The 14,527-nt window shown below is 40.9% G+C and overlaps 1 protein-coding gene across 3 annotated transcripts in view; it reads right to left on the bottom strand.

Moving 5' to 3' along the window:
* Window positions 1-1,060: 1,060 nt before the first annotated feature.
* PPP2R3B (protein phosphatase 2 regulatory subunit B''beta) overlaps window positions 1,061-14,527 on the bottom strand; it is a 470,846-nt gene continuing 457,379 nt past the window's right edge. For 2 of the 3 annotated variants that reach the window (XM_053707748.1, XM_053707749.1), the window contains one exon: window positions 1,061-2,132. In XM_053707748.1, coding sequence (XP_053563723.1) covers window positions 1,988-2,132 — 145 coding nt within the window. In that variant the 3' untranslated portion in view covers window positions 1,061-1,987. The remainder of the gene's footprint in view (window positions 2,133-14,527) is intronic. The other variant, XR_008401420.1, reaches the window with a different exon arrangement.

Genomic DNA, 14,527 nt, shown 5'->3' on the forward strand with positions numbered 1-14,527 from the left:
TTTGCCCCTCCTGGTAGGAATATATATCCCATACGTCACTAGCTCATGGTACTCTTGCCAATTACATGAAATAAAACCCAGACGCGTGCTACAGTGTCTACATAAATATTAACTACATACTTAAAGGATTACTTTCTGTTATAATTTTTAAGCTAAACAACTAACATATTAAAGTTAATAAACATTAATTAAAACCTACTGACCTATATTTTCTCCAAAATGAAGTTTCATAACGTTCTAAAAGTTATATCTTTTATTCGCCGATGATGTCACGTTATCCTGCCCACTATTTTCAGCACTGTATTTTCAAAATACTTAAACCAATAACTTTGTGTTTAAAGCGCCATTTTGAAACCTAGGTATTGTAAACGGATTGGTACAGAGCAAAGGATACCCACGGAGTGGGTTTGGAAAACAATTAAATTTGCAGACAAGATTTCTGACATACGGTAGAGATATGTTAATGAAATGCTATTGATAAAAAGTATTTGGGGTAGTTAGTTAGTAACAGGCATAGAAAATATTTACTTACAGTGGCCCTTTAACTTACAAGTACCGACACTACTGGGCTTACCATTTGAAGAAAGAAATTGCTTTCATTAGATAGCTAATCCAGTGCTGTACAAGTGACAGCAGAGGAAATGTGTATGTGAAGTATAACAATGATCCAACAGGAGGCGGCGGCTAGAGACCGGTCTCCATGACACCTGTGACCAACGCCCACTGGGTGTAAGTGTACCACTACTCCATAAGCTTCTCTCTGTACAAACAGTAGCTCTCTGAGAGGTAAATGGGTCCCACTCACAGACCACCACCATTCTTCACCTTCCTCCTGCAAAAGATAGGACTGGTTTACCAGTTTGGTGGGAGGGTTTGTATGGGCTCTGTTTTGGGAATCTTTGCCTCTTCCTAGTGGCCAGAACTATAAAGCCCAGGAGTAATGGCTTGTGGATTCTCACCACCTTTATAAAAATAAACTAAATTGTATAACATTTAATAAGAGAAATAAGTGAATACTTTATCAACTATACTTTACAAAGTTATAAATCAGTCCACCACATTTTGTGCAAAAAATAGTTTATTTTGAAATACAATTTTTTTAATCTTTTAGATTGATTTTTTTTTTTTTACACAGCAAACATTTACAGCTTTTTTTTTTTTTAAGGAAAGTTATTAATCCTGTAATAAAATATTCAAAAACATCTCAAAAAAGAGATTCACATTTACATATGTACATTTAAAGGCACTCTAATAAAAATGTACTTTAGATTAGACCGATTAGGTAACTTCCTAATGCAGAAGTCTGAATTTAAGATTTATATCTTTCTGGCAAATTTTATAAATATGGAATGTGACAACTAAACCTGAAGTTCCTAAACAGAAATAAAAAAAAAAAACGGTATTTAAATGTACATGTAGTTACACTGCTAATGAAGTGAATATGTCTCTTGGCAAATGCAGACATTTAAAAAAACTACTTTTATTAAAATGTAAGGTAACATCCGTTTCTCCTTGCACCTATAACCACTCACCCCAAAATGTAAAGGTCTCTGGTTCAAATCAAAATGTATGACAAGTCAGCCTCTATTTCATTCATGTTCACTATTTCCTAATCTATCTTTAATATTAATGCATTGCCATCTTGCAAGTGTATGCTTAACACCTGGATTTGTAGCAGTGATTGTTCTTAAAAAAATAAATAAAAAAAAATGAATATTAAAAGTTACTGAATAAACAAATGATACTTCTGTTGAGAAAGTCACATTACAGCAATGTACTGCTTCTCATTTTAGCAATCAAAAACAGACACAACTACCAATAAATACTCTTTGCAATTTCATTTTGAGCAATAAATACAAAACATTGAATTGTAGCATTTAGAATAAATTCATGCTTCTAGTCTAGAAATAATCTAGTTTGTCATTTCTTGTGTACAATACATAAAAGGTGCTGAGGCAGACCAGCTGCAAGGACATACAAGGGCTAGTTATTCAAAATCATCTTCATATTCATAGTCTTCCAAATCTACATCTGGAGAATGTGAGGGTATCTCGAAGAAGGATCTTTTATCAACTGAATACTTAAGCTCATTTGTCATGGGTGGATCCAGTGCATTGAGTTCAGCATCATATCTGAAACAGACATTGCACAAAACGTTAATCAGAAGAATATAGTGTATTTTCCTTTAGTGTACACCACTTTAAAATCACATCAGTTTTTTTGAGGTTACCTTTCTTTTTAGTTTTGTGGACTAATATATCAAGCAAAGTATCTGGGAATATAAGCAAAGTTTGCAGCACCGTTTACAAAAAGTGATCATGGTTATTTAACCAGTACAATGCACATGCATCACCAATTATCATTCAGCATGAGAGTTTTACATAGAAATAGTTACTTAAAATTAGTTTCATTTCACTTTTTCTTATGGCAGAACAGTACACAATCTTGTGGTATGAAAATAATACAGACACAAAATATGCATGAACTGCATACAAAAGTGTCCCTCGTTCATACTTGAAAACATTTCTGAAAGCTTGTATCAGTTAAAACGAATTATGTTCCTATAAAAGGATATTACAGCCAAAAATCAATCGTCAATACATTTAATTTTTGAATATTAACATTTTTGAAATAACTTAAATTATGCTTACCTGATAATTTTATTTTCTTCAGATAGAAAGAGTCCACAGCTGCCATTCATTACTTTTGGAAAATAAGAACCTTGCCATCAGGAGGAGGCAAAGACACCCCAGCCAAAGGCTTAAATACTCTTCCCACTTCCCTCATCCCCCAGTCATTCTGCCTAGGAACAAGTAACAGTAGAAGAAATACCAGGGTGAAAAGGTGCCAGAAGAATAAAAAAATAAGACGCCCTAAAGACAAAATACGGGTGGGGAGCTGTGGACTCTTTCCATCTGAAGAAAAGAAAATTATCAGGTAAGCATAATTTAAGTTTTTCTTCATAAATGGAAAGAGTCCATAGCTGCATTCATTACTTTTGGGAAAACAATACCCAAGCTATAGAGGACACTGAATGCCAAAAAACGGAAGGGTACAATAGGCAGCCCATTCTGAGGGCACCAGGCCTGAAACCACAACCCAATCAAACCCCACTTTGTTGGAGCCAGGCAAAAAAACTAGAAGGAAAAGGCCTCAAGGACACTGACCCACAGATAGTATGAAGGCTTAACTAGAGACCGCAAGCAGACTCACTGAGCCAACACTCCTCCAGGGGAACCGTCGCCCAGCAGACGGTCCCCACACACCCCTTACTAGTACAGTACCAACACCCCCAAAAGGGAGAGGGCAAGGGAAGCCAAAGGGATACCCAAAGAGATAGCAAAATCCATAAAGGAAAGCCCCCTTCAAGGGAAGGCCAAATCCAGAGAGACCCGAATGGATCTCGAAACAAGGAGAGACGCCGCCGAGCCCCCAGGGAGCAATAGGACAACATCAAGGAGAACATCATCTCCCGAACACCTCCCAAACATTGTGCAATAGTACCAAAAAAGACAGCTGAGGACCAAGTCCTCAGACCATCAGAACTCAGAAGAGACTGAGCAAACAGAACAAGTAGTAAACTCGAAGAAAAAACATCTGAGTCTAATAAGATGCTGCCATCCGTAGGAAAACATGGAGAAACACTCCGTAAGGAAGAAGTGGCTGCATAAAATCCAAGATATAGATTGCGCAACCTCCAAGACAGAGGACACTCTCCAGGCAACCCAGGCCGCCAAGCCTACTCACAGATCTCAGAGGGGGAGAGGCCCAGAACCTCTAAAAGGAAGGTCCATTGTCACCCCCAAGACCTGAGGATGAACAACAGATCTCAGATCCTACACCTAGCCGGACTAGCCCAAGCAACGGCAGGTCTGAAAGTAAGCCCAAGACCGCCCCCAAAAGGGCGGAAGAATGGACACAGCCACTTTAACCTAAAGACAAACGAGTAGACGTTAGACCTGAGGAGATCTAGTAAAGCCACCCAACTAAGTCTCAATGCGGATGACAGCTGAGCAACCACAAACCTTCCGTTTGCTAGGCAGGAAGCCCCCCACTCAGGTCACGACAGCTGTCCCAAGGGAAACAAATTGTCCATCACAAGACAAGCCCCAAGGAGCCCCAGCTCTCAGAATATCTGGCCAAGTAGTAAAACAGAACAGCCAGAACAAGGGCTAAGCCCAAGTACCCAGGAAATTGGTGCCCCACGGCCAGTCCTAGGATCATAAGGTCCGGTAAGATCCCACAGTGGGAACCACAAGGAGAAAAACACGAGTAACACCCTCAACAACGAGAAGATCAGGACAAGAAGCCCGGGCCCCACAAATGTTTAAATCAAACTTCTGGGAACCTAAATCCCTTGTCTGATATAAAAAAAAAACAGACATTTCCCTGGGAAAAAATCCAGGATAACAAGAGCAAGAAGCCCTTGTAGGTCTCTACCCAAAGGGAAGAGACCACCAATTGCAGGAGCCCAACACTACAAAGAGCTAGGGCCATAAAAGGACACTAGAGTTAACAGGCATCCAAGCAACAGTAACATAGATGTGCTGGAAAAGTGGTTAATTCCCCTAAGTGACCCAAGCCTGCACATGTTATCCACCTTGAAAGGAGGAAAGGCTAAATAGAGCTCGCCTAGGATCGAACTAGCAACCCTCGGATTGCAATGGTACAGAGTATCCACAGAGCATTAGTATGCTGAGCTAGTTATCCGACTAGCCACGAGCTCCAGACACAAGGGGAACAGTGAAGACAAGTCACCCGAAAAGAGCAACATCAACCCTCCACATCACCTCAGATACGAGTCAGAGGACAAAAAATCATGGGTCTTGATGCCACCTGGATGGCAATACCCAAAAAAGTGGAAAAACCAGCAGGACCGCCTTTATCCCAAGAAAGAAATGTAGCACATTCCCAACACCAGGAAAAGGACCCCTAACCGGAGCCCAACAAAAGAACTCACCTTTTAATGTTCCGAAAAGGAGCAACCAATTCCGGAAGGGAATGCAAGCCTCCCAAGGAAGACGACCTATCCACAAGGAGAACGGATACAATCCAAGAGGTCTTAAGAGGAGGAACCACTAAAGGAACAAGTCCAAAAAGACAATTTCCTAAACAACACTGCCCCAACCGGTAGAAAGAGAAGCGCTGAACCCTCTAATCTTCCCACCACGTCGAAGGGAATACAAAAGTTCTGAGTGTATCGGAAGCAACAGAGAGTGACGCAACAAAATTCACTTACCCAGTCCCAGAGATACGGCTATTTAGAACTGAAACAATCCAGAGAGCCGCAAGTCCTCTTGAGAATGCTTAGCTGAAACTTGAAAAACAAACATAAATAATGTTAATAGCACTCGGCACCCCAACCTGACCAGCAAGGTATAATAGGCGCCACATGTCTGCATAAGCCGCGAGACAGAAGATCTGAACCCAAGCAGGACCAGCCTGTAACCAGGGTCCTAACTGCAAAGCTGGCTAAATACATTCTCAGAGAGGAAGAAAAAAACAACAAAAAAACATGGGACTAACGTGCCCCGAACAACTTCGGTGGAAGCAAACAGTGAGTGAAAAGGAAAAATAAAATGAATCCTAACTGGATAAAATAAAATAACAGGCAACCCGATGGTTAACACCCAAAAAGAACAGAAGGTCCGCAGGACCAGCCTAATGGAAACCCTGTTCTATCAACAAAACTGGGAAAGATCTCGATAAGACTGAAGGATATTACTTCATCCCCCCATGTCTAACGAGGTGCGCTGTTCGGAGGAGACTGATGAGTCCCATACCCAAGAAGTATAGGGTCCCCAAGCAGCTCAAAAATAGTGTCTGAGTAAAACACTAAGGCAAGCCAATCTGTAACGAAAGACACAACACTCAGGAACAGTTACACCTGCAGGGAACTGTACATGCCCTCCAGAGGCCGAAAGACCTGGGGCAATCGGTCACGAACACAATTGTGAATAAACATCTGGACTTTGCAGACGCGCAAGCGCCAAAAGTATGTGAAAGCAAAAACGTGCCACAACCTCCGGGGGAACAATCTACCCTCTGAGGAGGGAAACACATAACTTGGGTTACCCGCATGTGTAGTAGCAGAAAGCAGTAGGAAACTCTCCTCCCGGAGGACAGCCCCCCCCCCCCCCGAGTCAACGGGGTCAATTCTCATTCTTCACAGGACGAAGAATATGAATGTTGACCAATCTCTACATCAGCATCCTCCATAACTGGATCAAGGATACCCAAAAATGGACTATATATAAAAAAATTTAAATGGCACCTGACACCCACAATGGCTGGGGCACTCACCACCTCCTATGTACCAGACACTAGCGGACTAAAATTTTCCGTCGTCAGTCAGGAATGCAGAAATGGAAGACCAGAACGTAAACGCGCTCAGTCACAAGGTGAACCGTACAGTCCAACAAAAAGTGCGCCCGACCGTAAGGTCGCGTCACTTCAACAGGCCATTATGTTCTAAGCCACGAGCCCAGTAAACACTACACATAAGCAGACAAAAAGGAAGTGTGTCTGGGATGGCGCTGAAAAAAATGGAGAGCTAAGAGTCAAACTAGGTAATGTGCACGGCTCTGATATTGACCATATGTGTGTGTGTACTAGTGGCGTTATAAAAGGTCAAAAGCAATAAACTAATCCGATGTAAAATTAGCAGGAAATGGAAAAGAGTAAATTTAAGTATGAATAATGTTTATTACATACAATTAAAAATATATAGTGATGCCGGCATCTAAAAACAAACACAATAAGTTTAAAATTATGATCAAGTGATCTCTTCTAAAACAAATGACAGAAATAAAGATACATGAGAATTCTTAAAAACCTGTAATGTCCTATTAGTATCGCAACATTGTCCAGCAAGTGGTTATTTGTGCAAACTTGTAACCAAAAAATTCCGGATAGCTTGCGTCCTCCTTTCCTTAGTGTTAGGGATTAGTGCAGCGTTCTCTGCAAGCGGTAGGAGAAAAGCGCTGTACACAAACAGTTCCAGGCTGCAGTGCAAAGGTGTTCCGGTGTGAAAGGTGCTCTGATGTGAGTGACTCTTTAACAATCCCACAAAGTATGGTGTAGGATCGGAGTTCCAAACAGGATATGGATAACAGAGGGGTTAGTATGAGTAGGTCCTGGGACAGGGATTATACATATGGGGCAAGCTCAAACAAGTTTTTATGGCTTCCCGATGTACCTGTCCTATCTACTTACGTACCCACTCTGTTGCTAACAAAAGTCTTATTAATCTGGTGCACGGGAGCAATCAGCAAATCTACGCGTTTCAGCCGCCAGGGGCCTTTATCAAGATGCCTGATTGCTCTAATCTCCATGTTTAAATATCCCACGCTGTCTCCTCATTGGATCAATTTGGACCTATAAGATCTTTTACTCAGATGGGTGGATTTTCTTAATTTAACTAGTCGAAGTCTGTGTTTGAGTATAAATACTACCAGTTCATTTTATACAGTTAGAACATCTATAAAAAGGCGATTCAAACATAAAAAATAGTAGAAGATAGTTTTGAATGAGGTAGTTTTTTGGACTCTTTTACACCTGCTCGACCGACCTTAGTTTATTGCTATATGGCCTTATATACTTTTAATGAATGAGCATGTTGGGTGATCTCTTAAAGGGCTGGTGAAGCCTGTAGAACTATTACTTATACCTCACAATGTATATATGCCTAAAGATGTATATATATGGCGTATGAAATTAGTTTATTATTTGCAATTGTTATTTGCATTTGTAGGAAAATACAGTGTAATTTAATTTTTCAATAAACTAACCCTCCTATGTGTGGTAAAAGCTGCTTATGAGAGATGCTTCATTATACGTTAGTTGCTTTTAATCTTCAATGTGTGGTTTAAAGGAGGCTTTACACTAATATATATCCCAGAAAGCGAAATACAGAATTATAAATATTATAAAAATATTATAAAAAATACGGAAAGTATAAAAATATAAAAGATCCTTTATAAAAATATATAAATTTAAAATTATATAAATATATAAATTTATAAATTTAAAAAACATAATTTATGCTTACCTGATAAATTCCTTTCTTCTGTAGTGTGATCAGTCCACGGGTCATCATTACTTCTGGGATATTACTCCTCCCCAACAGGAAGTGCAAGAGGATTCACCCAGCAGAGCTGCATATAGCTCCTCCCCTCTACGTCACTCCCAGTCATTCGACCAAGGACCAACGAGAAAGGAGAAACCAAGGGTGTAGTGGTGACTGGAGTATAATTTAAAAAATATTTACCTGCCTTAAAAAACAGGGCGGGCCGTGGACTGATCACACTACAGAAGAAAGGAATTTATCAGGTAAGCATAAATTATGTTTTCTTCTGTTAAGTGTGATCAGTCCACGGGTCATCATTACTTCTGGGATACCAATACCAAAGCAAAAGTACACGGATGACGGGAGGGATAGGCAGGCTCTTTATACAGAAGGAACCACTGCCTGAAGAACCTTTCTCCCAAAAATAGCCTCAGAGGAAGCAAAAGTGTCAAATTTGTAAAATTTGGAAAAAGTATGAAGCGAAGACCAAGTTGCAGCCTTGCAAATCTGTTCAACAGAGGCCTCATTCTTAAAGGCCCAAGTGGAAGCCACAGCTCTAGTAGAATGAGCTGTAATTCTTTCAGGAGGCTGCTGTCCAGCAGTCTCATAGGCTAAACGAATTATGCTACGAAGCCAAAAAGAAAGAGAGGTAGCAGAAGCCTTTTGACCTCTCCTCTGACCAGAGTAAACGACAAACAGGGAAGACGTTTGTCGAAATTCCTTAGTTGCCTGTAAGTAAAACTTTAGGGCACGAACTACATCCAGATTGTGCAGAAGACGTTCCTTCTTCGAAGAAGGATTTGGACACAAAGAAGGAACAACAATCTCTTGATTGATATTCCTGTTAGTGACTACCTTAGGTAAGAACCCAGGTTTAGTGCGCAGAACTACCTTATCCGAATGAAAAATCAAATAAGGAGAATCACAATGTAAGGCTGATAACTCAGAGACTCTTCGAGCCGAGGAAATAGCCATTAAAAATAGAACTTTCCAAGATAACAACTTTATATCAATGGAATGGAGGGGTTCAAACGGAACACCCTGTAAAACGTTAAGAACAAGGTTTAAACTCCATGGTGGAGCAACAGTTTTAAACACAGGCTTAATCCTGGCCAAAGCCTGACAAAAAGCCTGAACGTCTGGCACTTCTGACAGACGTTTGTGTAACAGAATGGACAGAGCTGAGATCTGTCCCTTTAATGAACTAGCAGATAAACCCTTTTCTAAACCTTCTTGTAGAAAAGACAATATCCTAGGAATCCTAACCTTACTCCAAGAGTAACCTTTGGATTCACACCAATATAGGTATTTACGCCATATCTTATGGTAAATCTTTCTGGTAACAGGCTTCCTAGCCTGTATTAAGGTGTCAATAACTGACTCAGAAAACCCACGTCTTGATAAAATCAAACGTTCAATTTCCAAGCAGTCAGCTTCAGAGAAGTTAGATTTTGATGTTTGAAAGGACCCTGTATCAGGAGATCCTGTTTCAGAGGTAGAGACCAAGGTGGACAGGATGACATGTCCACCAGGTCTGCATACCAAGTCCTGCGTGGCCATGCAGGTGCTATTAGAATCACTGATGCTCTCTCCTGTTTGATTCTGGCAATCAATCGAGGAAGCATCGGGAAGGGTGGAAACACATAAGCCATCGTGAAGTCCCAAGGTGCTGTCAGGGCATCTATTAGGACTGCTCCTGGATCTGGACCCATAACGAGGAAGCTTGGCGTTCTGTCGAGACGCCATGAGATCTATCTCTGGTTTGCCCCAACGTCGATGAAGTTCCCACTCCCCCGGATGAAAAGTCTGACGACTTAAGAAATCCGCCTCCCAGTTCTCCACTCCCGGGATGTGGATTGCTGACAGGTGGCAAGAGTGAGACTCTGCCCAGCGAACTATCTTTGATACTTCCATCATTGCTAGGGAGCTCCTTGTCCCTCCCTGATGGTTGATGTAAGCTACAGTCGTGATGTTGTCCGACTGAAACCTGATGAACCCCCGAGTTGTCAACTGGGGCCAAGCCAGGAGGGCATTGAGAACTGCTCTCAATTCCAGAATGTTTATTGGCAGGAGACTCTCCTCCTGACTCCATTGTCCCTGAGCCTTCAGAGAATTCCAGACGGCACCCCAACCTAGAAGGCTGGCGTCTGTTGTTACAATTGTCCAGTCTGGTCTCTTGATCCAGATTCAGAGAAGGGGACAAGTCCGAGTAATCCCCATTCCACTGACTTAGCATGCATAGTTGCAGTGGTCTGAGGTGTAAGCGAGCAAATGGCACTATGTCCATTGCCGCTACCATTAAGCCGATTACCTCCATGCATTGAGCCACTGACGGGTGTTGAATGGAATGAAGGGTGCGGCAAGCACTTTGAAGTCTTGTTAACCTGTCCTCTGTCAGGTAAATCTTCATTTCTACAGAATCTATAAGAGTCCCCAGGAAGGGAACTCTTGTGAGTGGAACGAGTGAACTTTTCTTTTCGTTCACCTTCCATCCATGTGACCTTAGAAAAGCCAGTACTAACTCTGTATGAGACTTGGCAGTTTGAAAGCTTGAAGCTTGTATCAGAATGTCGTCTAGGTACGGAGCTACCGAAATTCCCCGCAGTCTTAGTACCGGCATAAGAGCACCTAGAACCTTTGTGAAGATTCTTGGAGCTGTAGCCAATCCGAATGGAAGAGCTACAAACTGGTAATGCCTGTCTAGAAAGGCAAACCTTAGATACCGGTAATGATCTTTGTGAATTGGTATGTGAAGGTAAGCATCCTTTAAATCCACTGTGGTCATGTACTGACCTTCTTGGATCATGGGTAAAATTGTCCGAATAGTCTCCATTTTGAATGATGGAACTCTTAGGAATTTGTTTAGGATCTTTAAATCCAGGATTGGTCTGAAAGTTCCCTCTTTTTTGGGAACCACAAACAGATTTGAGTAAAACCCCTGTCCCTGTTCCGACCGTGGAACTGGATGGATTACTCCCATTAACAATAGTTCTTGTATGCAGCGTAGAAACGCTTCTTTCTTTGTTTGGTTTGTTGACAACCTTGACAGATGAAATCTCTCTCTTGGAGGAGAGTATTTGAAGTCCAGAAGGTATCCCTGAGATATTATCTCTAGCGCCCAGGGATCCTGGACATCTCTTGCCCAAGCCTGGGCGAAGAGAGAAAGTCTGCCCCCCACTAGATCCGATCCCGGATCGGGGGCCCTCAATTCATGCTGTTTTAGGGGCAGCAGCAGGTTTCCTGGCCTGCTTGCCCTTGTTCCAGGACTGGTTAGGTCTCCAGCCTTGTCTGTAGCGAGTACCAGATCCTTCTTGTTTTGGAGCAGTGGAAGTTGATGCTGCTAGTGCTTTGAAATTCCGAAAGGAACGAAAATTAGACTGTCTAGCCTTAGATTTGGCTTTGTCTTGAGGCAGGGCGTGGCCCTTACCTCCTGTAATGTCAGCGATAATTTCTTTCAAACCGGGCCCAAATAAGGTCTGTCCCTTGAAAGGTATATTAAGTAATTTGGACTTAGAAGTTACATCAGCTGACCAGGATTTTAGCCACAGTGCTCTGCGCGCCTGAATGGCGAATCCGGAATTCTTAGCCGTAAGTTTAGTTAAATGTACTACGGCTTCCGAAATGAATGAATTAGCTAGCTTAAGTATTCTAAGCCTGTCCGAAATGTCGTCCAGCGTAGCTGAACTAAGGTTCTCTTCTAGAGAGAGACTCAATCCAGAATGCCGCTGCAGCCGTGACCGCGCAATGCATGCAAGGGGTTGCAATATAAAACCTTGTTGAACAAACATTTTCTTAAGGTAACCCTCTAACTTTTTATCCATTGGATCTGAAAAGGCACAGCTATCCTCTACCGGGATAGTGGTACGCTTAGCTAAAGTAGAAACTGCTCCCTCCACCTTAGGGACCGTTTGCCATAAGTCCCGTGTGGCGGTGTCTATTGGAAACATCTTTCTAAATATCGGAGGGGGTGAGAACGGCACACCGGGTCTATCCCACTCCTTAGTAATAATTTCAGTTAGTCTCTTAGGTATAGGAAAAACGTCAGTACTTGTTGGTACAGCAAAATATTTATCCAACCTACACATTTTCTCTGGTATTGCAACTGTGTTACAATCATTCAGGGCCGCTAACACCTCCCCTAGTAATACACGGAGGTTTTCCAGCTTAAATTTAAAATTTGAAATATCTGAATCCAATCTGTTTGGATCAGAACCGTCAGCCGCAGAATGAAGCTCTCCGTCCTCATGTTCTGCAAGTTGTGACGCAGTATCTGACATGGCCCTAGCATTATCAGCGCACTCTGTTCTCACCCCAGAGTGATCACGCTTGCCTCTTAGTTCTGGTAATTTAGCCAAAACCTCAGTCATAACAGTAGCCATATCTTGTAATGTTATTTGTAATGGCCGCCCAGATGTACTGGGCGCCACCATATCGCGCACCTCCCGAGCGGGAGATGCAGGTACTGTCACGTGAGGCGAGTTAGGCGACATAACTCTCCCCTCGTTGTTTGGTGAAATTTATTCAATTTGTACAGATTGACTTTTATTTAAAGTAGCATCAATACAGTTAGTACAGGTCTCATCCTCTGAATCAGACATGTTTAACACACTAGCAAATAAACTTGCAACTTGGAAATATTATACAAGTAAAACACAATGAAAAAACGTACTGTGCTTTAAGAAGCACTGAAAGATATATAACAGTTGAAATCAATAAACTTTGAAAAACAAAACACAATTTAGCAAAGGTTTGTTCCCATTAGCAAAGAAAAACTAACCCTGATGGCATAAAAAAGTTAAAGAATAAACGTTTTTTATCACAGTCAACTATAATCTCACAGCTCTGTTAGATTACTTCCCTCAAACAAGCTTTGAAGACCCCTGAGTTCTGTAGACATAAACCGGAACATGCAGGAAAAAACAATGAGCTTCTGACTGAAATTTTTGATGCGTAGCAAAAGCGAAAAAAAAAGGTCCCTCCCCCTCACACACAACAGTGAGAGAGATCAGTAAACTGTCATAATTAGATCAAGCAACTGCCAAGTGGAAAAATAGTGCCCAAACATTTTATTCACCCAGTACCTCAGAAAATGGAAACGATTTTACATTCCAGCAAAAACGTTTAACATAAATTAAGAGTTATTAAAAAAACTGTTGCTTTGCAATTAGGCTAAAGTCTTATATACACAGTGTAATTCCAGTGAAGTACCATTCCCCAGAATACTCAAATGTTAAATATACATACATGATATTATGTCGGTATGGCAGGATTTTCTCATCAATTCCATTGTCAGAAAATAAAAACTGCTACATACCTCTTTGCAGATTAAACTGCCCGCTGTCCCCTGATCTGAAGTTTACCTCTCCTCAGATGGCCGAGAAACAGCAATATGATCTTAACAACTCCGGCTAAAATCATAGTAAAAACTCTGGTAGATTCTTCTTCAAACTCCACCAGAGAAGGAATAACACACTCCGGTGCTATTAAAAAATAACAAACTTTTGATTGAAGAAATAAAACTAAATAAAATCACCATAGTCCTCTCACACATCCTATCTAGTCGTTGGGTGCAAGAGAATGACTGGGAGTGACGTAGAGGGGAGGAGCTATATGCAGCTCTGCTGGGTGAATCCTCTTGCACTTCCTGTTGGGGAGGAGTAATATCCCAGAAGTAATGATGACCCGTGGACTGATCACACTTAACAGAAGAAATCTCTTATATTATCTCCACCAAATATTTCCTTATGTAATGTTATGTAGTGGAATTTTTTGGGTGTTTCAAATAAAAAAATAAAAAATAAAAAACGATGAATTTAAAATTATAGATATGATCAGGGGCTCCGATTTTAAAATAGTGTATTCAAATCCAATTCTGAGTTCAGCCCTTGGGGTATAGGGTTTTAAAATTAAATATAAATTCTGCCTCTTTCTTAAGTAAAATATTATTAATATTACCTCCTCTAACTCCTAAACTAATTTGTTTGATACCCCAATATTTAAAGTCTTTCAGGTTACCATCATGTATGTCTTTGAAATGGGTATATAATTTTGTATCTGTGGAACTGTGCTCAATTTTCAAAATATGTTCACGGATCCTATCCCTCAAAATTCTACTTGTCTGACCAAAATAAAATAGCCCACAAGAACATTTAATGCAGTAGATAGTATTCATGCTAGAACATCTGATCAGTTGATTGATCTTATATTTAAAACCAGTGTTTTGTGACATTATTTCCTTATTCTTATGACTATATTTGCAGGATTTGCAAGTGTTGCATGGAAAAAATCCATTCAGTTCTACCCCTCTTAGATCTCTATCACTTGAACTGTGTTTAGGTTCCTTATATTCACTCTTGGTTAGTATGCATTTTAGATTTCTAGCTTTCTTAAAAATGATGTCAGGGTGATTCTTTACTTTATTACCTAGTACATGGTCCTGTTTAATCAGGTGCCAGTGTA

Source organism: Bombina bombina, chromosome 3 (assembly GCF_027579735.1).
Source record: "Bombina bombina isolate aBomBom1 chromosome 3, aBomBom1.pri, whole genome shotgun sequence".
NCBI lineage: Eukaryota > Metazoa > Chordata > Amphibia > Anura > Bombinatoridae > Bombina > Bombina bombina.